This window comes from Malurus melanocephalus, unplaced genomic scaffold (assembly GCF_030028575.1).
Source record: "Malurus melanocephalus ecotype Western Australia unplaced genomic scaffold, MMel_1.1 scaffold_158, whole genome shotgun sequence".
In the NCBI taxonomy this organism is placed as follows: Eukaryota; Metazoa; Chordata; class Aves; order Passeriformes; family Maluridae; genus Malurus; species Malurus melanocephalus.
In genome coordinates this window covers 1,289,392-1,313,111 of record NW_026623390.1, presented here as the reverse complement: position 1 = coordinate 1,313,111, position 23,720 = coordinate 1,289,392, and the positions used below count along the sequence as shown (strand labels likewise).

At 37.7% G+C, this 23,720-nt stretch overlaps 1 protein-coding gene across 1 annotated transcript in view; it reads left to right on the top strand.

The window, feature by feature from the left end:
- The window catches only part of MRPS30 (mitochondrial ribosomal protein S30), a 31,144-nt gene extending 27,868 nt beyond the window's left edge, over positions 1-3,276 (top strand). The window contains exon 5 of the mRNA XM_057371814.1: positions 3,055-3,276. Coding sequence (XP_057227797.1) covers positions 3,055-3,080 — 26 coding nt within the window. The 3' untranslated portion in view covers positions 3,081-3,276. The remainder of the gene's footprint in view (positions 1-3,054) is intronic.
- Positions 3,277-23,720: the final 20,444 nt, after the last annotated feature.

The following is a 23,720-nucleotide window of genomic DNA, read 5'->3' as shown; positions in this document are numbered from 1 at the left end:
GAAATCTGGAATTGTAAATGTGTCATTAAATAATAGCTAAAACTTGTCATAGTCAAAGTATTATTATTTGYGAGACAATAAAGTACACTGTGTCTTATAATCAAATAGCAAAGATTAGTATGTATGGACACACTTGAACTGTAGAAATTTCTAAAAGTCACCAAAATAAATCCAAATACTTTAGAAATCCCTTCATCTGAAAGTGCAAGTCTTTTCAAGGGCTTTGTGTAAGTGTTAGATTTATCTTTCTAATATTCAGCTTCATTGTCATGGCCAATACCACCTCAGAAATATATATAAAAGTAAAAATTAAATGCATTCTTATCAAATTATTTTCCTGTTTATTCAACTGTCTTCTTTTGACACCCATAGTCCTGTAATTTTCCTATAGTATTCCATTTTTTTCACTTTATGATAAATCTGTATTCTTTCTGTTCTGTTAGTTTCCACTTAATCCTCTGCCTGCTGCTTAAGAATCTGCTTTAACATAATCTGTTCTTCTGTGTTTGAATTCTTGCGTGTGCATCCATGGGTGCCACTTTCCCTCTCTTTTTCCTTCCTATTCTTAATATTTGAATGATATAAAGCACTGTGAAAGCTTTTGCTTAGCTTCTCTTTACAGGCAACTCCCAAGCTTACCTCTTCACCCCATTCTGTCTCTCTCAATTTAGTTTCACATTTCTGCCTGTCTTCCCGGATGTGCTGTTCTCAGTTCAAACCCAATATTCTGAAAGTGAACTATCTTTGGAGGTTTTTTTTAGATTATCAGTGTTGCTCAGTTCTTCATGCTAGCTGGTAGTTTTGTTATTTCTTTGGTGATTTAGACTGTGGCATGTGTCCTTTTTCAGCTGCATTTGTGCTGACTTGAAGAAATCACTGTTATCTGTCCCCAAGCCACCTCTTTGCTGAAAGCATTTGTCTTTCCCACATCCAGTGGGTGAAGGCTTTTAGAACATATCATTTAGTCCCAGTCAGAATGAACCAGGTTATTTTAAAAATGAATTTCAAGTTTATTTTGATGGAACTGTGCYGAGGAAAAATCACATGAATATTTTGCATTTATGTTATACTGGTCCGTGGTGTCTTTCAGAGGTCAGTGCCAGGCAAGAGGGAGTTGTCTGGGAGAGTTAAATGTAGCTAGTAGCAATCTGTGTGCAAAACTGTGTTCAGATTGTAATAGCATCGTATCAGGAAAAGGGTTTTCTTTACTTCTTCACTCTTATGATCCAATATATTTAACACTTCAATTTGATTTATTAATTTCCTGTCACGTAGGCTATTTTTTTTTTTTTTAAGAAGAAAAAGAAAAATAGAGAGACAAATGGCATCCACAGCCTGAAGGCGAGGAGTCAAAGCTTCCCTAAGCTAGACAACAGGGAATTCTCCAGAAAAGGAGAGTCCTAAAGATGTCAGAAAGTTCTTTATTTCACTGTCCAGGAGTATGCTTCTGTCTGTGTTTGCAATACAGGATTTCCTTCTGAAACTAGATAAGTAAGGTTTGTCTGCAGAAAGCTGCAGAGACAAGGTGCTGTTCTTCTCTTTTAAACTGGTGTAAGAAGCTGGCATTCTTTTTTATGTGTTTCACAGCTCAGTAGCTAAAGAGCTGTCCAAAATGTGTGAGGGTCCTAGGCTCAGTTCTCCTCTGTTATAAGAGACTCAGATCCACATTTCTTGCTTTGCCCTGATCAGCAGAAGTACGTATTTTATTCTTAAACTATTTTGTGTGTAGAAAAATACATCTTTGCTTGGGACAAAAGCGAACTGTTAGCACTTGGGCAAGCGCTGCACTTCATGCTCCATCTATTGGTTATGTTTTAACCTTCCCTTTAGTAGGCCAAGAAGGAATGTATCCAGTCTTTTCTCTCTTTGTGTCTGCTCTAGCCACTGGACTACTTAAGGGCTAAAAGGGCACATGAGATGAGGAAGAAGGCATGAGGCAACATCAGCTGCATGTGTCTGTTGTCTCTAGGGTGAGCTTTGAGARAGCATTAGCTGATTCATTAAGAATTTCTTCACTGAAAGGGTGGTTAAGGAATGGAACAGACTGCCCAGGGAAATGGTGGAGTTATCACTTGAGAAAGGGCTGGACATGGCACTTCGTGCTGTGCTATAATTGGCAAGGTGGTGTTCAGTCTAAGGCTGGACTTGCTGTCTTTGGAGGTCTTATCCAATGTGAATAATTCTGTAATTCTGTGATTCAGGAGAGAGAGAGATGACTTGCACACCTGTGTGTGTTCAGAAGACATTTAGATATGCAGAGTACTCCACAAAGGCAGTGGTCACTTTTAGGCATCAGAAGGACTAGACAGAGCCTGAGCATGGGCTGAGCCTGACTGATCAAGGGAAATGCCAGTCTAAACAATTTGTTCTGTGATACTGATTTCTGTAAGGGAAACCTGMATATTCTTATCTTCTTCCTGTTGCTTAGAAAGAGGATGAGACTATGCAGTCATAGTGTGAATGCCTTGAAGATGTTGTGCTAACCTTGCTCCTGAGATAGAGACGGTCCTTGGAGGCACAGCAGCCCTGCGGATGAGGAAGATCCATGCCATCAGCAGGGATATTCCTGGGAAGGATTCACAGCCACGGTGGAGCAAGCATGGTTTAGGTTCCTCCTAAACCATGAAACATTCTGGTGATGAGCTGACCAGAAAGCTCCYACACCCTGTCCCCCTCTGCATGGGAAGGCAGGAAAGATGGGGAAGATGGTTAAGAGAACGGTGTCTGAATGGTCCATTTTTCTCCTTGTGACACCCCCACCCTTACTTAGGGTTAGTTTCTTTCTTTCCTTTTTATGTGCATTCTTAGTAGTTTTAGTAATAAATCCATTTTGCAACTGAAGTTACAGCCTGTTTGACCATTGTGGGGTGTGAAAAAAAATCTTTCAAGAAACTCTTATCTAAAATCCATGAACCTTTTTGTTAATTAGGTTTTTGCTCTCCCTTCTGACTCTCCTGGGGGTGGGGGGTAAGCATCATGGGTGCCTTAGTGCTCAGCCAGGGTCGAAACCATGATGCTGTGACAAAAATTTTCGCTTTCATTTGCACACTGCAGGAGCCACCTTGTCATCCTTGTTTTGAGCTTGTCCTCTGCTGTTTCCAGCTGATGCCTACTGGAGCCTGAGAGAGGCCTCATCCCACCATCGTGTCTTCTGCCATGCTCTCCGTAAATGCCTGGGCCAATGAGTGAGATACCAGCACCTTTTTTCATCAAGATAGGCTGTTATACTTGGGAAACAAGCAGTGCTAGTACACTGACAAGATTTGTTGAAAATTGAGTGAAGAATTGCTGTTAAACAAAAAAAATAAATGCTTATCTTTCTTCCAGTTTGCTCTGATGCTTGTGCTCTTGGTGTGTTATTGTCACGCATCTGCAACTATGTCTGTAACAGCTAATTCTTTCTAAGACAGATTAGAACTGCATGCGTTTTTCAACATGGGAACAAAATAGCTTTATATATGGCATTATTTTAACAACAGAAATGCAACTAGTTTTCATATCCCCTTTCGTCTCACATTTTTCCGGAGAATGGACAGCTTTTATTGCTTCCAGGTCTAAATCAAAAGAGTCACAGAGAGAGGTGGTGGTCCATTAACATTGCCTCATGAAAAGAAATTCATTGCTGGAACCCTCAAGCCATTATGTGTTTCCCTTCACTTGAATCTGTGTGGTTTTCCACTCTTCTGCACAGCTGGGTAGTGTATTGTTTGGGCATGATTTCGATAGCCAAAGGTAGTCTGGGCCATCTGTTACTCATTTAGTTCTCTCAACCTTGGATTGTGAGCAGCTGGCTTTTCCTATTTTTCTCATGTTTTCAATGATTTTTWAAATTTTTATTAGGTCTGTTTTAGGGCCGTCAAGAGCTCTCTGCTCACCATGGATCTTTAATATCACAAACAGAGCAARCATTCTATACTAAAACTAACCAGTAACATATGCAAGGAAAAGAGTAGGAGTTCAAATATTTTAATTCTGAGGATGTGGAAGTCCTCTACAGGTGCTTAAAGGACTGAAAATTTTTACTTAATTGTTGATTGAGGTAAGATATTGGTAAAAATTACTCATAATTAATATTTAATTAATAGAGTTGTCTCTTTAACCACTAATCATATGATATGTAAAGGATGTGATCCAATGCTGCAAATGTCCAGTGCAATTACCCTCACTGTTGTAGGTGATAATAATCTATAAAATGATGTTTTACCAGTTTTGATTATCATGCCTAAATTTTGTTCTGTATCTAGCATTTGCAGTTGTCTCTAACTGTAGATCAAACTCTTTCCAGCAGAGGGAGATGGTGCATTTATGCTCAAGCACCTGATTGCAGTAACTTGAGAACAGGGCTGATTTTGTACTGAAGAGGAGGAATATGAACATACATGCATTTCTGTTAAGTCCATTCCTGGATGCTGGTCTAAATGTATCCAATGTAAAACATTGCCTAGGATAATGAGATTTTCTTACTGATCCAGATATTTTAAAAGTGTATCTGTGAACACCACAACTAAAGAAAGTTTTCGTGTGGTATCTTTCATCATTGATTGCTTAACTGAGTTATAGTATGATTCTGTGTTATATTTACCTATTACTTTCCCTTTAAGGGCAGTCCCCATCGGCCATATAAGTGCCTCTGGTTTTGACTGTAGCAGTAGACATAAAAAAAATATATTTTTTTAATCTATATCCACATGTCAGCTTTTTAGAAAGATTACTAGACTTTAACTAATCTTGAGTCCTCATTGCCTTTATCATGTTCAGGTGGAATTGGTCAAACCTTGCAAACCTTACAAATGTGTGCAGAAAGAGAGCTATAGTCCTGTGAAGGATAGTAAATAACATTAAGTCCTGTTTGCACAGGAAAAAAAAAGCTATTAAAAGAAAAATATACCTAAAAATTATGGGTATTTCATCATCATTAATATGAGCATAGTGTACATTAACAAGTGCCCTGAGACTTCTGAATACACAAACTGTGCAAAAATGCTGCAAAGCTTGACTGAATTAGGATCTGGCATGGATTAGAAAAGAAAAATCACAAAAATTCCACTGCTCAACACAAACATAAAAAGCAAAAAAGTTACAAATGTGAAAAAGTGTCTCTGCTTTTCATCTTATTGAGGCCATTGATTTCATTGTCATTTATTGTCCCTCATTAGTTTCATGATTTCATCATTAAAACAATGTCTGTTAGTGAATGGCCCCACCTATATTGCATATTAGTACTCAKGTTGCAAACCAGTAATTGATCTAGACTGTTGTCTGTGGTAGAGCCAGCAGTTCAACAAATATTAGCTGCTTAAATCTTCAATACCTCAATGTGTTAACAGAAAAACAGACTTATGTAAGATACCTTTAACCAGTAAAAGGTCAAGCTAATCCTCCAAATAACATGTTTCTTCATGTCCTTTCAGATCTAAAAATTTATAAAAGCATTAACTATTTTCTTTTCTGGTGCTTTTGCTTGATTGCCATGTCTGTGTTTTCAAGTAAGTGTGCATCTGACAACTAATTTTTGAAGTACAAGTAGAGAATTTTTTTTTTTTTTTYTTTTTGGTGCCCTGTTTAGCTGAAAATCTCTTTCAAACTTCTCAGGTAAAGAACACTGAGTCCTGAAACAGCAGCTCCTTGCAGAAAAGCACTTATTTTCTGCTGTGTGAAAAGAAATTGAAATCCAGAATAGAGTGCATTTGGGAAGAAATCTGTAAGTGTGGTATGATGTTAATTTAGTTGTAGAATGAAATATTTATGGCTTTCTGCAGTGTATAAACAACAATAGCAAAAATTGCTAACATTTTTACACACAAAATTACACAAGAAGATGTGGAAAGAGGCAGGGCTAAACCTAACTTTTACAGCAGCATCTGCTGGTTGGTTCTGTCCTTTAGTAAGTCACACTTGCAAACAAGTAGCTGGAAGGAACTGCAGTAGCAGATGCTGCTGTTTCTTTACACTCTTTTGGGCTGCTAACAAGCTCCTGGCAGGTGTTGTAACCTTGGTGCTTCGAATGGAATTATTTTGGATAAATTATTATTTCATACTATTACATCTATTTCAGCACTTCACAGTCTTGTAGTAGGTACCTCTTGGAAATTCACAGTATATTACTAAAATTGTTRTCTTCCTTAGTCTTCTGATTACAGAGGAAAGAAATCTCATTAATTTATGGCCCAAATCTTAAAATAATTAACCCAATGCTTACTTTTATGCTTTGTGGCTACTGCGCCAACACACATACATGTGTATATATCTATTTATTTGGGTAACATTAGATTAGCCCTCATTTTTGCAAAATGAAAATTAATGTTTTCAGAGACTGAATATCTTATAAACCTACTGAAACTCTGTGGCTGACTCGATTAAATCAGGGAACCAGAATTCCCCTTTGAATCCCATGTTCCCAGTTGGGCCATAAGAACCCACGTGGTGTTCGAGACAGGCTCAGGGTCGGCACTCCCCCGCAGGCTGCAAAACTGCTTTTTTCTCTTGAAAGGAATGCTTGACCTGAATATTTTGACATGATTTGAAACTCTCTCACTTTTTACCAAACACAATTTTCTTTCATATGTTTTAGTCACTGTTGCTTTCACTGAATAGAAGGGTAGATTATTATATTTTTAGTATCGAAAAAATAAATATATAAGGATATACAGAAGTGAGTCCAGGAAATCGACACTCGAGAGCAAACAAGCTCTAAAGAAATTAATTTTCTATATCCATAGAAAGACATGTTTGATTTGCTTGCCTGCTATCAGGAATTTCATTGCTATGGTTATGTTCTTTTTGCCTAAATACATGTAATTGGTTCAGATTTTCCAAGTGTCTGCGAGGTGGGAAAGTTTGAAGTTTGCAGGTGCATGTGGAGACACAGAGACATGACATTGTCAGTGTCATGGACCACAAAATGTGTTTTACAGTCATAATGCTGTACATTTGGTTAAAACAATGTGGAACAAGGCCAAAGCCCAAAGAAAGACATCCCCAGCTCTACTGTCTTCTAATGGTGCTTTGGTGATATTGTCAGGTTTTTCCTTACTTCTTATCTCTGCTGTAGTAAATGTTTATCCTGCACTTGGACTTTTTAAAGTACTTCAGCTGTGTGCACTGTATGCACTAAAGCTTTTCATTGGATCCTTTCGTGGGAGATATATCCTTACTTAGCTCAATATCTGACTACCTATTTCTCTACTCCCTTTTTTATTTTAGCTGCACACCCCAATAATTAGTTTCAGGCAATCATAGAATTGCTTTAAGCTTATGCTGTCAAGTGTTGAAAACACTGGGCCATCCTTCCTATCCTAGAAATACTTCTTGTGCTCAGATAATCCCAACTATGATGTTTTATTGGGTTTTCTGTGTGAAGGGAAAAAAAAAAGAAGGAATTCTGGGCTGGTATTCTTGGTAATTTTTGTATATGTGCACTGTGCTAAAAATATTTAAAAATTTTATGCCTTAAGACTTCAAAAATTTTGTTGAGTAAGTGAAAAATAGCAAAAAGCTGTTTAAAATTTTAAAGTGAAGACATGAATGCATGAAATAAATGACTGATTCAAAAAATAGTTTCAGCAAGCAGAGTAAATGGTACTTGCTAAACTTCACAGAAAAAAAAAAATAAAAAAGCAACCAGTTACAAGTAAAGCATAACCTGACACAAATTTGTGGGACTAATACAGAGGGATTATATGGAGCGTACTCAGACACTTGAATGTTTTCAAATGATGCAGTTCTTTAACCTTGAAATGATTCTTTTTCATCTTGTGAACAACTTCTGAGAGAGTCTGTCCTTCAGACTCCGTCCCTTGAGATAAACAAACCCATACATACACATCAGAATTACTTTGAAAACTGTTCCTTGTCATGAAAACACCTTTCTGCATTCTTCAGCTACAGCAGTTAACTCAGCAGCTCGCAATCATCTGCAGCTGAAAAGATGTGAAGGAATGGAGATACCTGAGCTGGCCTCACCCTGCTCACATGCAGAACATCAGCGGTGTGAGCAGGACAGGAGCTTGGCAGGGCTGCAGAGTTCACCTGGGATGTAAAACAAACACCCCTGCTGTCGGTGTGCATTCAGCTGCAGCCTGCCACTGCAAGCTACATCGGTATTTGAACACGCTAATTTAAAGCAAACAAAATATGCCCATGGTGGGCTGAACTGTAACCTCTTTGATGCTGAAAGGCATCAGAACAAAGAGACTTTTTATTTTGCAGGTGCAGGAGATGAAATGAGTCAGCAGTGGCAGTGCACTGTGAATTCCCCTTGGAAAGAGTGTTGTCATATAAGTAGCATTTTTAGGAGCAAGCTTTTTCCATCTAAACATTTTTCTTATTTGACTGAACTGTGAAATTGTATTATTTTATATGAAAATCTGCAGGGGGAGTGGAGGGAGGGTGGGAAGAAAGGGGGAAGGTGATGTCAGCCATCCAGGAATCCTGTGTGAGAATCTGGTRAAAGTGCTGGAGTGAGTTTTTGTAGATGTAGGTTATTTATGCGTCTTTACTCAAACTATGTAATAGCCCATATTTTCAATCTTTAATTCTGTTTGCAGCATATGTTTTACATTGAAATACAGTAGGCTGGGGAAGAACCATAGGCCCAGCAAACACCCTTAGAGAATGGTGCCTGCCTGCCTGAGCTGATTCTGTTCCTTTTACTTTAGAAACCTTTAGTGCTGGACTCCAGCAGTCATTGCAACTAGGTTACAGTCATGCAAAAGGAAGGACACTTGGAAAACGAGGAGCTGGAGAGACTCAGAAAATGGAAATAGGGCAGTTCATTAAATTAAATATATCTTGTGAGAGGCTCTTGTGAGGAGAAGGAAGGAAGACTGGAATTGCAATGGGAATGCTCTATTGGGGTCAAGAACAGGTAACCTCTCTCAGATGCAGAAGGAACTGTGGATCCCCCAGTATGACTGACAGACTTCAGTTGCTATAGTTCGGGAAATAGTGTGATAAAGAACATGGTTCTAGAAAAAGAGGGCATGCTAAAGATATATTCCAAAATATATTTTTAAACTATATGTAGCCTCTTTAAATGCCTTCAGCATATTTAAAACTTAAATACTTTTCTTAAGCACCGTTGCTCAGGGAATATTAAGTCAGTACATAAGTGCAAATTCAGAGCCTTGGATCTCTGTGTGAGGCTGCAAAGACACAGATGTTATCCATGTCTGATAAACACTGGGATCCAYCCTGATAAGCACTGGATCATGTGGAATCAGGAAGGTCCTATTCTATTTCTCACGTTCTTCTCATGTAGAGGCAAGAGCAGTGCCTCAGAAGAACAAACCTAACTCTTCTCAGAGTTACTGTGTCCATCAGTTGTTATAAAATACCTTTTTATCAAGAAACATGGAACTGAAGGGAGTTTTGGAGCTCATTGAGTTTGTTCTCTACTATTGTAGACAGCCAGGATACCTTTGAGAAGCCAGTCAAATATTGTTTCAGAATTTTAACAGAACTCTTGATTGTTTTTCTCCTAGGACYCCAATTCACTTTCATATCAAATATTTTCTTTTTTTGGTTAATAGYCAGAAGAATACTGTTGTTTGCACTACTTGTCATAAGACAAAGCTCTGTTTTCTCTGGTRCTTGTGTTTGATGTGCTTTCTGTTTCTCTTAATTTACTTTCTGTTAGATTTTACTCAGCTTGGCTTCTAGGACTCCTCACTATCCCTTGAATTTACATATCTACTGGATGCTAATCAATACCTTTTCTCATTACTTCTATCCTCTCTGTTTATTAGCTACATTAATTTGGAGGGGAATATCTGTCTAGCTTGGTCTGTAATACTTCCCCTGCAAAAATTTTGTTTGTTTGTTTGGGGGATTTTTTTTTTTTTTTTTTTTTTTTTTTTTTTTTTTTTTTTTTGTGTTGATTTTTCTGGTTGATTGGTTGGTTGGGATTTTTTGGGTGTATACTGATAAAACTTGAACATGCTGTTATATCTTGCATCACTTACATGATATGGAATGTAGTCTTATTAAATACAGTACTAGCATCTAAGATAGATAATGCCCTAATGTACATATATGCAAGTATGTTTTTACTGTATTATTATTTCATAAGGGTGGGCTCATTTCATGCAGATGGTTCAATGAGATCCACAGTAGAAATCCAATAGTCACTAATGCTGATTCATACTCAAGAACCAAGTCAGATTACTGCTGAAGTCTTAATTTTGAAAATATTAAAATGCACAGTAGAAAATACATGGCTGTTCTGGTTCTGAGAATCATTTGTTATTGAAAAATCGTTGCCTGACTGTCCAAGAAAATAAAGCAGTAGGGTTCYCCTCTGCCGCTACCTTGCATTTTGAAACAAGATGAGGTAAAGAAAGTGTCTTGCCCTGGAATGCTGGCTCTTGTTCCACAAAGGTAGAGAGGATTACTTCCCTGTGTGCTGAGTGCACGAAAGAACACGTCTGATTCCACTTCCAAAATGTTGCATATGAGCCTGTATGAAGCTGAAAGCAGTTGGTGCTAAACAAAGAAACCATGTGTGAGACAGAACGTTTCGCTCACAGGAATGTTAACAGTCTGTGGATATTTGGTATGGTTCTGCTGTTGCAAACCACGTTTATTTGATGCTTTGGTTGTGTGGGGTGTTTTGCAGTATTGAAGTAGGAAGCATAGTGCGGGACAGGAGCTGTGAGATGACTGAAGGCATTTCTTCTTCTGAAAGGSTTTACAACAAATTTCTTTAAACACATCACCTATATTTGAGCGAGGCTGTCAACATAAACAAATATGTTAGGAAGCTTTTGATTTTTTTAATGAGTTTCTCAAACCAGTCTGAGTTCAGTGAGAGAAGTCTAATTTGGCAAGACTCCCTGCAGAATCTCTCCATAGCCTGCAGGTTTCCCCCAAGATCCTTAAAAGCAGTGCAGGTTGCCAAGCAAAGCTGACTCCAAGGGAATACAATAAATTTACAGGCATATATTACTTTCACTTCCCTCTTTGGGTCTTTTTTTGGTGACATTTTAAGTGGAAATTYGGCATCTTTTTCATATATGGTAGACTCAACAATCAGAGTATGACTGTTGTTCCTCCATCTTAGCTTTCAGGTTTCAAATATGTTTGGCTCGAGACTGGCTAYGGGAGTCAAACCCTAATATTTTTATTCAGAAAAAAAGGCTGTTGCCTTCACTAGTGTTTCCCCTGCAGTGGATGGAAATTATCAACACCTGAGAGTTTAGTCAGCTTGCAGTTATGTAATTCTGTTTTATAAGTGCCACATCTATGTTTAATGTACCCCGTGCTTGCATAAAGGGACTCCATGGCTATCAAAGGATAAAGTGGCTCTCACCAAGAGATCCTGTTGCCTGAGTGGCTGCAACAGAGTGAGATCCTGTAAATGTCTGTTAATATGAGTCTCACCCATTCTCTGAGATTTCTTTCTCTGAATTGCATAGCAAGTTTTGCATATCTCAGTGTGAATATAAATATGTACCCTAGCTGTCTGCATTCACTGCCCCAAGTTTAATGTATTTCAAAGGAATTTTCTCCTTTAGGTTCTGTTTTTTCTTTTTAAAGGTCGGTATGTTACAGTTAATTTTGACAAATTTCTTTGTATTCACATTCAAGGACCCTTCAAACTTGTGTACTAAGGTTCAGTCATTTACAAAGGAAAGAACAGCAGTAACCTCAGCATGCCAGTGTTGAAAATTCTGTTTGGTTTCCTGTTGCAGGGCTATGAATCATTTTAAATCTTTTAGATTTTAATGCTCTCCAATAGGAATAGGATGAGTGTAGGTGGGTGGTTTTGAAAAGAAGATGTGTAAATGCTTCTTTTTGTACAATCTAAGGTCTGTGGTTTGAAGCACTTTGGGAAGAAGGATTTGAAATTATGATGAGTCCATGCTTTACTCTAATGTTTTATAACAATTTGGATACAAAAAGTGATTAGATTGTCTCAGCCTCTGTGAAATATTCTAAGTGAAGATACACCAGCTGCATTCTCTTAGGGCTGATTATTTTCTTGGGATAAAGGGCATGTCACGCAGTGCTTGGATATGTCTTGTCATTCATATATGCCACATGCCCCTCACAAACAATTATGAAGAATTGCATCTTCTGTAGAATTGTAATACACCAGGGCCTAGGGAAAGAAGATATTTCATCTCTTGAAGTTCACAATGAATATGTGAGAGCTGTGAAGAATGCCTTATTGCTCCAGGCAGGTAGCTTAAATGTCAGATGATAGAAAGTTATAGGAAATCAGCCTATTTTCTCTTATATCTCTTCCTGCTCTGGAAGAGCATTTCAGCAAAGAGAAGATAAGATGGGKATTGTTTTAGACAAATCAAATTATTCTAATTTTACTTCAAGACTTGAATAACACYGTGTTCCATTCCAAACCAATTGTCCTCAAAATGGGAGTTTAAATGCCTGGTGACTGGTGTCAGTGGCTGCAATATACATGGGTCTACCTTGCACTTATAAAGAATGTTCAATGGTGAGGATTCTTTGTGTTGCTGKTTTTTCCTTTAGCTGCTGGTCACCATAAGTGGGTACACGTCCTCATGTTCTTAAAGCTAACCCTGAGAAAATATGAAGAGTGGATGCATTGTTTATTAAAGATTAGCTACAGTTTTCAAACTCTTTGCATCCTTTCACGAAAGAGATTTCTATTGATCTAATAGAAGTATTGGATCAGCTTCCATGCTGCTGCAAAAAAACTACTATGTTTTTACACATTATTACTCATTCATGGCATTATTCAATTTAACTACCCACCATGAACTGACATTCATACCATTCCCCTGAGCTGCTCCTCTCAACATCAGTAATCTGCAAGTATGCATTTCTCTCACATTCCAAATTTATTGTGAAAGCCCAGTGTTATGTTTAAATCCATGAGAGCAACTGAGCCCACAGCTGCTTTCTCACTCCTGCCCCACTGGGATGGGGGAGGAGAACTGGAAGGGTAAAAGCAAACAGCAAACAGCAAATATGCTGTTTGAAATAAAACCAGTTTAATAACTGGAATGAAATGAAATTGCATGAAATTGCATGAAGTTAAATTAAAAGTAGTAGTAATAATAATAATAATAATAATAATAATAATAATAGTAATTTGTAATGAAAAGGAAAATAACAAAGAGAGGGAAATTAAAGACAAATGATGCAAATGAAAACAATTGCTCACCCCCAATACACTGATGCCAAGCCAATGTCTGAGCAGAGGCCCTTCTGCCAACTGCCCTCCAGCTTTGTATGCTGAGCATGATGGCATGTAGCATGGAATATCCCTGTGGTCCTCTGGGGTTGGCTGTCCCAGCTGTGTCCCCTCCCATTGTGTTGTGCACCCAGAGCTTAATTTCTGCTGAGGAGATGTGAGGAGCAGAAAAGGCCTTAACACCATGTAAACCCTGCTCAGTAATAATGAACTCATCATATGTTACCAACACAGCTTTCAGTATAAACCCAAAACAGAGCCCCACACCAGCTCTTGGGAAGTAAATTAACTCTATCCCAGTCAAGGCCAGCACAGTCACTAATCCCCAGGTAATGTTTTTATTGATTTCCATCAGAAAGTGTTGGAATTACCTGGGATCCAGTAGATTTGCCTGCTGTTATCAGCTTTGCCGTTGGCCAGCTGTGTGCCTGTTGCCCATCTTACTGTCACAAATTCCAAATTCCCCTTATTAACCATTCCAACAGAGGCAATGTTCTCTACAAACCATTTGTAAGGGTGCTTTGAGTGAGGTAATATTATCTAGAGCTTATTTGTAAAGATGCTTTCTACACCTACCAACTCATGGTGCAACAAGACTTAATGATGATGGCTATTTTTCTCCTTCAGTGATTTTAGAGTTTCTAAAAATAGCCAAGTTTAGAGCAATGTAAATTTCAATTTATTTAGGGAGGTGTTGCAGATAAATAGTTGGATGTGCAAAGGTAGATGGGGATGATTGATATCTGTGAGGTTATGTCAGATGAGTGTAAGTAGATTGATGTAGTAAGGTAAAGGGTTGGTTGTYTTTTGTGATTCATTCATAGAAAAAGTTTGACTAGATAAACTTTGTCAGACACTAAAAGTTGTATTAAAAATTTTAAGACTTTCCTATGAACAGAAGCACCATACCCATGAACAATGAGGGAAGAAGGCATCAAGGTTTGTGAGTCTCTATTAACTCTTGAGATGAGAACATGCCGTGACCTACTTCTGCTTATTTAAGAAAGAACATTTACAAGTTGGAGTTAGCTCTTTATTAAGATGAAAAGACTATGATACTATATTAAAATCTATTTGCTGCTTCTGTGTCTAAGGTTAATGCTTAATTGAGAAAGGAAATCCATAGCTTAAGGAGAAGAAATACTTAATTTACTGGGAGTGATACCGTACAAGGGAGCTGAATATGTGCTTCCAGTCAACTTCAAAAAGAAGCTGTTCTTAGAATGACAGCTATATGACACTAATGTGCCTATTTAGTCATATCTTCAAATAATCTTGACCTAAATAAATTCCACAGACATTTTGTCACTCAGTTACATGCAGCATTTTAAAGGAATTTTATTATTTCTGACAATGAGAGTTGTAATTTAAAAGCAAATTGCACCTTATAAGCAAACTGCCAAACCTATTTGAAAACAAATTTAGTCAGAAAGTGATATCTTATATTTTATTTGTTTTATTTTTTTAAACTAAAGGCAGGAAAACAATATTTGAAAACTGAGATGAATATGCAGAATCCTGCTGTATTTCAGAGCATCTGAAATCACAGGAATTTCTGATGGTGTMATTATGCTGTGTAAAACATGTTTAGCTTAGTAACTCATTTAATTAGTCTTATACAGCAATACATTGTTTATTAAGGTTTTTATTTATGTCCCGGATGATTGTTGTGAGAATAAACAGTATGTTTTAGCACATGAAAATTACTAAATTTGGGGACAGGGCCTGGGGGGTAGTGAGATGTTATCTTTCTGTCATGTAAGCCTTCCTTCTGGTCTCAAACAGAAGTGACATGTCTATGCTGTGATAGGTCCAAGTTGACTTTGATTTTATCAGGTAATTTCAAAGGAAAGTGGATTGGACAGTAATGGAATAAATACTCCCTGGATTTGTATCCAAGGAGGTTTCTGTTTGTCTTTGACTACAAATATTATTAACCATAGAAAATCAGTAGCTGGCAGTTTTCCTTGGATGTTGTATTATTTTGAATTATGCTGTATATTAATTTATGTTTGGTCAGAGCTGGTGATGGACTGGTTCAGCAGTCCAGGGGAAGACAGATKATCTGACTCACAGTTCACAGACAGAGGAACAGAGAGGTAAATAAAATTACTATTTTTTATTAAGTTTATCCATAATTTATGATCATCTCCTAGTCTGTGAAAATAAGATGACTCTTAGGTAAGACTCTTAGCTAGAAAATAATTTGTCAGTTTAAAAAGATGCTTTTAATTTTTTTTTGAGAAGTTCAGGATATGATTCCCAGGTTCTATGTTGTTCTRTAAGTCAGGGGAGGTGTTTTCCAACAGACATCTTGAGTAGCTGGAAATATTTTAATATTACTCTCTTGGCTTTGATCCAGCCAAGGCGATATAAAAGCAGATAGAAGAGAGATGCAAAGGAAGAAGGAAATCATTTGGCTTCATTTCAGGCTATTAAATATTTGACTTTACGCCAAGTAGCTTCATTTCAGATGGGCTAAACTACTTCTTGTTTACTAAAAGAAAGGCAAATTTAAATAAGAGAAGGGCAAAATTAGGGTAAGATTACCTTCTCTTTGTATCCTTTTCCAGCAGAACAATTTTTAATAAATTTGGGATTAAAAATAACAAAAGGGAGGGGGTTCTTCCCCTTCTATAACAGAAGATTGGTGCGTTGCCAGAGATGTCTCAGGTATTTTGATTCACCAGCTAAGATGGCCTGGTCAGAGCTGACTTCTGGGATGTTCAGAGCTGAATGTTCACCTCCATCATTTGTGTATCTGCTTCCTGCTTTCTGCTGTGTAGAACAGAAAGCTCAAGCAGCACTGTGTATATCACACTGTAGCAGCCTGAAACAGTTGAGTTTGGCTTGGGGGCTCTCATGCAAATTCTTTAATTATGTTTGTTGGGGGAATGTGGGTTTGCATTCAGAACTACAACTTTCGAGATACAAGWTTAGAGCTTGAATAAATTCAAACTCTTTAAGAGCAACTTGTTCATAGCTGTGAAGTTTCACTTTGCTCCCAAACCATGCAGAGCTGTGAGTTGTGCATGATTAGCATGCAGCAATAGGAACTATGAATCATTTGTTCCAGTTTCACGAGCCTTTGAAGATTATAGATGTGAGGCTGTCGATGGCTATGATGTGCTTTATATAGTTTCCGGGTCATTCCAAGCTGTCCATGTGAAAAGGCATGGCTTGAGATCAGTCCAGCTTCTCTTAAAGACAAAGATCAGTGTCAGTTCTAGCTCCTTTAAGCAYGCCATGTGATTCCTTCCTACAGAAGGAACCCAGTCAAGTCTATCAAGAAGATCCCTTTCAAGGGGACAAGTTCTCCTTRGAAGCCCTTGTCTCCAAGATCCCATTCAAAGGGTCAAATTCTTCTTGGAAACACTTGTCTCCATTGCCTGGAACCAGGTTCCTTTGTGTTGCTGGATAGCTGGGATGCTGCACACAGTTGCAAGTTATTTTCAACTCATTAACAGGAAGCGTCATTTGTCAATAACCATTAAAGGCAGAAAATTGCTGCTGAACCTTTGGTGTCTGGTGCAGGGTCTCCCACTACTGGTCAGTGAAGTACTTGTGCATGCTGTCACTTCCTTTGGCACAGGAAAAGTCTGGCCTGTTTATCAGAATTTGGAATCCTCACTGTAGATTTTCCTGTTGCCTTGCATTATTGTTAACCTCTGAAARCTTAATAGAAACCAGAGCTATCTCACACATAGCTGATCTTTAATAAGATTTAAAGAAAGCATCGAACTAAAGAGGGGAAACGTTCCAAGTTATATCAATGATTAAGAGAAAAAATATGGGAAGGAGGCACTTTAAATTTCAATTTATCTTCATGTCATGTTTGAGTGCAAAAGACAGCAAAATGTGGGACCCTACCAAYTGTTTTGTTCCCCAATCAATTACATAAATATGAGCATTTTCTGTTTTCTGTTCCAAGATCATATGATCTCATAGGTTTTGACAATGCTACCTCAGGTTAGTAAATATCTCTTGTTTCTGAAATTGTATTCACAACCAGGAGTGCCAAGGAAAGAGGTCATTGCAGAGATTAATTCCAGAAGGAGACAGCAAAGGTGATGTTACTAAATATTTTTGGTTACTGGAAATATATTTTGAAAACTGTATCAACTTTAGCCATTTGATTTTGACTTTATCTGCAAATCCAGATGGCCTATTTGGCAACTAAACAGAGCAATTGGTTGAGAATTGTAATTTTGTAAACTTGTTAAATATGAGAATATTTTTTTAGGCTGGCTGCAGCTGTGGTGAAAAATTGCAGAATTGTATGCCAGTCATGATGGGATGCAGATGGGAGCCTGAATTCTTGCAGCTTCCCAGTTCCCATTCAGAGCAATATGGAATATTTCCTTTACTTTTCATTTATGGCAGTGCCACCATCAYATGTTGTATTTTCAGCTAGAAACTAAAGCTATGATTTAGGGTCCACTGCCATTAGGAAAAGACTTTCATTACCTTGGTGTGGGGAATATTATTTCATTTCATTGAGGACAATCATACTCTGAGTTAGGGCAGCAGAATTTGTTCCATATAACTCAGATGAAGGAGATTCATAATCTAGGAAGGAAACACATTTTGGTGAACCAGTGGAAAGCACACGCATGATAATATGATACAATGAAGCCCTGAGCTGTTGTGGTTTTGAACTCTTTGCTTTTCTGAACACAAAAAAACACAAAGTTCTTCTTTGTGGTTTAAGAACTCCTATAGATTAGAMCAGAAAAATATATGGATTAGCAGAAGTGCCATGCTCATGGTTTGCATAGGAAATACATGTTTAAAAGAACTAAGAAAAAAAAATGCATTTATCGTATAGTCATTACAGGATGCTATTTCAATCTGGTTTTTTATTGTTATACTGTCTATCAATCAATTTTTTTTCTAGCTGATTTTTAGCATACTCCTAAAACCCTGTATATTGTGTGTATTATTAGATAGGCGGTGCTTTTATAAAAAGGATAAAACTAGTTATAAAGTTTCAGTACTTCTGAGTACTCTATTCATTGTGAAGTAGGGTACACAAAATGTCCATTCTGTTTTGATCAAGGATGTCATGTTGTGTCTCTCTATATTTTGTCTCCTTTTTTTTGTTGATCTTTGGATTTTTTTTTTTTTTTAAAGATTTTCTGTATGTAGTTATCTCCAGGGTAGTAAAGACAGTAGTAGACATTTGGCAGCCATCAAAGAAATAATGAAGCATTTCTTTTAGAGGCTGTAGAGCTGCTCAGAATATCACTGCACAGAATAAGAATATAGCTAAGAATAGCGAAGAGWATTTAAATTACAGTGCAGTGTTGAATTTTTGTGCTACTTCTACAGTGTGAACTGTATTTTTTCCTTGGTTTAGGAAGATCCTATGATTATTTGAATCTCTAGGGTGCTGGAAAACAGTTTCTGAAGTATGAACTCAAGAAGATGTTATTTGGGGACAAGGAAGAATAAAGGCCCCAGGAATCAGAAAGACAATGTTTCTCTCTCATTATTTTGGGTCACTGAAGATTACATCTGAAAAGGATAATCTCAGATAGGTATTTCTAGGCTCACATATGGAGAAGTAGGACAAGAGATTATTTAACAGCTCAACACAAAATTTGTTGGTTAGGGTAACTGGTGCCAAATACTCAGTGTACTTGGCAATAAATTGCTTTTTATCTAGCTTAATCTCTTTGCTAAAAACTAGCGTAACTAATANAAAAAAAAAAAAAAAAAGGAAATGTTCCAGTGTTCCTTGGATTAAGGCATGAAAACTGACTAAAAATAGCATCTCTTCCCAGACTCTCAAGTCCAAAAAGCAGGTAACCAGAGGAGAGGGCTACCTGAAAAGGCCACTGCTTTTTCAGTGTCAGAAAGTTCCCTAGGACCTTGTAAGGCACTGTTGTTTCAGTAAATGGAAATTCAGCTAACAAACATCCCAGTTCACWTCAATAATAGTCCCATTCCTGTAGGCAAAACAACAGTGATAAAAAAGATATATTTGTGAAGAAATGGATTTTAAGATTTAAGAATTAATATGTCATTGGCTCCATGAGAGGCATTTTAAGAAAAATAATTTGTCATCCAAAATGTCATTGATGTTGCTTGCCTCTGGAAGTGTTTTGCAATAGAGTTAGAGTAACTCCTAGGTTTGTGCCAGCATAGCATAAAAGACAACAGCCTCAGAAATCTGCATTTGTATCTCATATAATAATAGACTCATGTGGTTTTAATATGTTTAATGTCAGAAAGTCCTGCAGAGTTCACCAAAAGGCTCTAGAACTCAGTGGCTGCATAATCGAAATTACACTCTGTTTTATATTTTGACATGTGCAAAGATAGTTAAAAGATGTGATGCTGTGCAAACCAGTCKAATATGAAATAAAAAAAAATTTCAGCAAATTTAACAAATAGCAGTCTATTTGTTCTGAGGTTGTTCTGTTTTATTTACTTAATATGATATATTCAAGACTTTTTCTTGAAACCAGTAAACAGATCTATCCCAGGTGTGCCTGAAATCAAACACTGAGTTCTCTCTCATGGTGAACAAGAAATCTTAATTTTAGCTATACATCTTCCTGAAATGGTGGAAATTGATGTGCAATACTAAACCAAAAGTTTACATAAAGTGAGTAGCTCRGTAGGTTCGGGAACGATCCCATTTCCAGCAGCTGGTATATTCTTGACAGAAGAATTTCAGTGGGATATTTTTTTCATTAGTGCTCTTGTCCTGGCAAACAAAGAAGTAAATTGCTTAGTGACTCACTCTGCAGCTCGATAACATATGAATGAGGTGTGAGGTCAAGTTCTGCTGTCCTTAAAGTAAATACCTAACCTCACAGGCATTTATTTTCTCCGTGAAGGTGATTATGATGTGCATTACAACAATGCTATTTTTAAACCAGCAAATTAAATTACTAATTTATTAGATATGAGTTTAAAAACTTACTACACAGTCTGTCCAAGAAATGAGCACTTCAGGAGCTCAGGTGTTTCAACTAAAGATGATAGGTGGAACTTCCTGCATCTTTAGTTTAAAAAAGCAGCTTTTAAAACATTTTAATACAGTCAAAGTTTATAAAAGATTCGGAGAAAAGTTTTATAATTTGCAAGTCTTAAATGCCTGGAAAATGTATCTGGAGCTTACAGGCATCTCCATGATGTATACTCAAGCTGAAAGGAGATTTTTGTCTCCCTGTGGCACGCACAGATAGAGCTGTGATTCTCACTGAATATTTGTTGTGCTGCTTTCATTTTGTTCGGAAGGGTGTGGATGGATAGCAAAACAATGTTCCAAAATTAAAAGCTCAGAAGACCTTAAACTGACCTCTTAAGTCCACATAATAACAAAGCAACATTGAAGGCCTGACCTCACAAACTCGGAAAACACAGTGCCAAATAATCTTGTACAGTATAGGAAAGCCAAAATATTGAACCTTATTTTAGCTCTGCTCTGACAGATGCAGTGCAGCCTTAGGCTCAGGAGCTTTATGTGCTTTTCTGCTCATGAGTAACATTCAGCTCAAGCTTCTAAAAAAAAAAAAAAATAAAATAGGGAAAAGAAATCCTGTGTGTCCATAAGTGGAGGTCCCCTTGCTGCAGGGCTGAGGACATGGGGAGGGCAGACTCCTGCACAGCTGGGGCAGGGGGTGCAGAGTGCATTGCCCTTTGGGGTTTCTCTTTGCCTGCTCGGGAAAGGATGGCAGGAACTAGACACAACTGAGTGGTGAAGAGGCAGTCCAGGAAACACCAGTGTGTACTGTGAAGGCTGACGAGAGGTCCATGCCCCTCTTCTGGCATTTGCTGTTTACAAGCCAGGCTGGAACTCTATCATTTCAAGTGGTTGGGTCTAAGTGAGTTGTGTTGTTGCAAGTTTATATGAGATGAAGGAGAAAACAGAAACCTTTATTAGACCTAAGACAAAGATCTATGAGGGTTTAATTCCCATTCCCTTCAGACAGAGATCCTTCTGAGCTCAGCCCTGAGTCTGGTGCCATGRTATGGGCTACTCTCAGCGCAAATGTTCACAGCTAGAATTTTTTTGGGGGGGTTGTCATACACTTGGTGGAATGCTGAGGGCATTTTCTGAAGTGTGGATTGTGTCCTAAGGATTGACTTKGATTACCTAAAAGCACTCTCATTTCTCTCAGATGGAAGGACAARTTAAATGCTGCTGGACCAAGTTATCTGCAGAGAACTTCATATGAGTGCTATCTCTTCACTTTGAGGATACTTGACTTGCAATGTCTTTATAGCAAAGTGTTAACTGCAATAGTGTTTGTAGTGACATAAATGTGTCTGTTTAGGTCTTAAACATGGGAAATATTCCTACTCAAAAAAGTTCTCATGCTAGAAAGTTTGTGTTCTGACAATGTGGTGCTTTTATGAGGCTACAAGTAGAATGGAAACGCTTGGCTGCTCCTCTTGAAGTTATGCAGCATGCATAATGCTTTTATTGTAAAATATTACATTTTTCTTCTTGTAATAAAATAGCTAAAAAAGGTTCAGTCAGCAGATACAATATAAATGCTGCAAATGAACTGTTTAGTCTTCTGTTTTGTCAGTCCATRTATAATTTTCTCCTTTACACTTTATAATTGCTTTGCTATTTAGTTAAAGGGKTTTTTTCAGGTTGGAGTGGAGAGTAATGTTTTGATCTGTGTTTGAAATTGGGGAAATAATATGAAAATTCTGAACCTTCTAAATGATGAAATGGGGATGCTCAAGTTAAAAAATGCATGCATATTTGGAAATCAGACGTCAGAAATTTATTTAGAGTTCATATTGGCATTAAAAATTGTTACAGTGACAAATGACAAATATGGAGGACTCCAGCATATTTTGTGTATGATGAAATTCAAATTTCTGCAGTTACTTCAGCATACCTTGGCACTTGAAATTTGTCAGGAAGTTTGTAGGACAGAGCAAGAGAACAGTTTGCATTCCTATCCAAGTGAAGATGGATTATAATGCCTGGTGGGATTTTTATCCAGAGACACTTGCAGTCATTAGCCTTGTCAGGAGTTTTTTTTTAATCTGGGTAGCAGGAACTGTGACTAACAGTGTGTACAGTTACTAACAACATTATGATGGCAAAGCTAGGTGCTGTCRGTATTATCTCTTAGAATAGAGATATTTCTTAAGCTGTGGGTACAGAGGGTGGTGTGTGATCGATGAAGGCTGAGAAGACCTGAGAGGGATGTGGATTTTTTTTTCAGTTGAGGCAGGGAGACATCTCCTTCCAGACCTTCACACTGTCTCTGTTTTCCCTAGGTTTTTGGCACAGCCTTGTCCAGGCAGCAGAACCATTTGCACTATGAAGAAGTGAAAGGGCTTGGCATTATCGCAGTGTTTTATGGATGCAAAAGTCACTGCCACTTTGTCTGGGTGTAGCTCAGAGCCTGTCAAAGGTGAACCCAGATAAAGTGAACTGATGAGAAGCTGAGAGCTCATCTGCTCCCATGTACATCCGTAATTCCAGGAATGTTATATCAGTRTGCTCCACCTTGCTTGAGAGGGCAGCAGCTATAGGAAAAGTTGCAGAATTTGTTAGGTCTGTGAAAGGATACATTGAGTTTGTATGGTGTAGAGTTTTATCTTTTCATGTTTTTGTGAAAGGGTAACTTGCACACTGGGAGATTTCAGGCCTAGGGCCTTACATAAAATACTTGACAAAGAATGTTAATATTTGTCTTTTTTGTTCTGGTCAGTTGTCCTTAAAGTAAATCCTGCAGACTCCATCTGGTCATCCTTATGTGACTTTGAAAAAGTCAGCACTATAAACTTCATCTGACTGTTAATTTATTATGGTGGGGCTTTTTTCATGTCCAGACAGATGGAATAGTAAGAAAATTCCCTTTGCTGCCAAGAAACAAGAAAAATGATGATATCATATTCAGGTGCTTTCCTCTACTCCATTTATTCTGCATTGAAATGATATGGACGTAAGGGTGAACACATAYATTCTTTGCCAAAGTTTCCCTGCACATGGAAGAATGCAAAAAAATAAGAAAAAAAAAGTGTTAGGGGTTTTTAGTTTAGTTTTGTTTTATTGTCCAGAGGGATGCATTAGCAGGACTTTCATGTATAAGATGCACAGGTGGTTGTTCTGTTATTCTTGTTGCATGTGATCCTTTAGGTGGACAAATATGTTGGGGATGAATCTCAACATGGTTGTTTCTTCTTTCTGTTGGAAGACTAAGTGATCAGTGTTCTATTCCCTCTAATTCTGTCCCTTCTATGACTTTTACCTTGCATTTAGATATCTCTCTACCTTGTCTTTTTAAGTGGGATGACATTTGCTTTATGGTCAGATAATCCTCAATTTCTTACAATTTTTTGAGGTGACAAGGCAGCTTTCTTCCATAATGTATATTTTTGCATATCTTGGAAAATAGCATTCAGGTTTCCATTCGTGAGCTTGAGAGCTAACTATTAATTGCTGTTGGTTAAAAAAGCTTAAATCCATGGATTGGAGAAGCCTGTACAAGACACACAAGGAGTTAAACACACATGCTAGTGCATGAATACTGGTCACACGTGGAAATGCTGACAG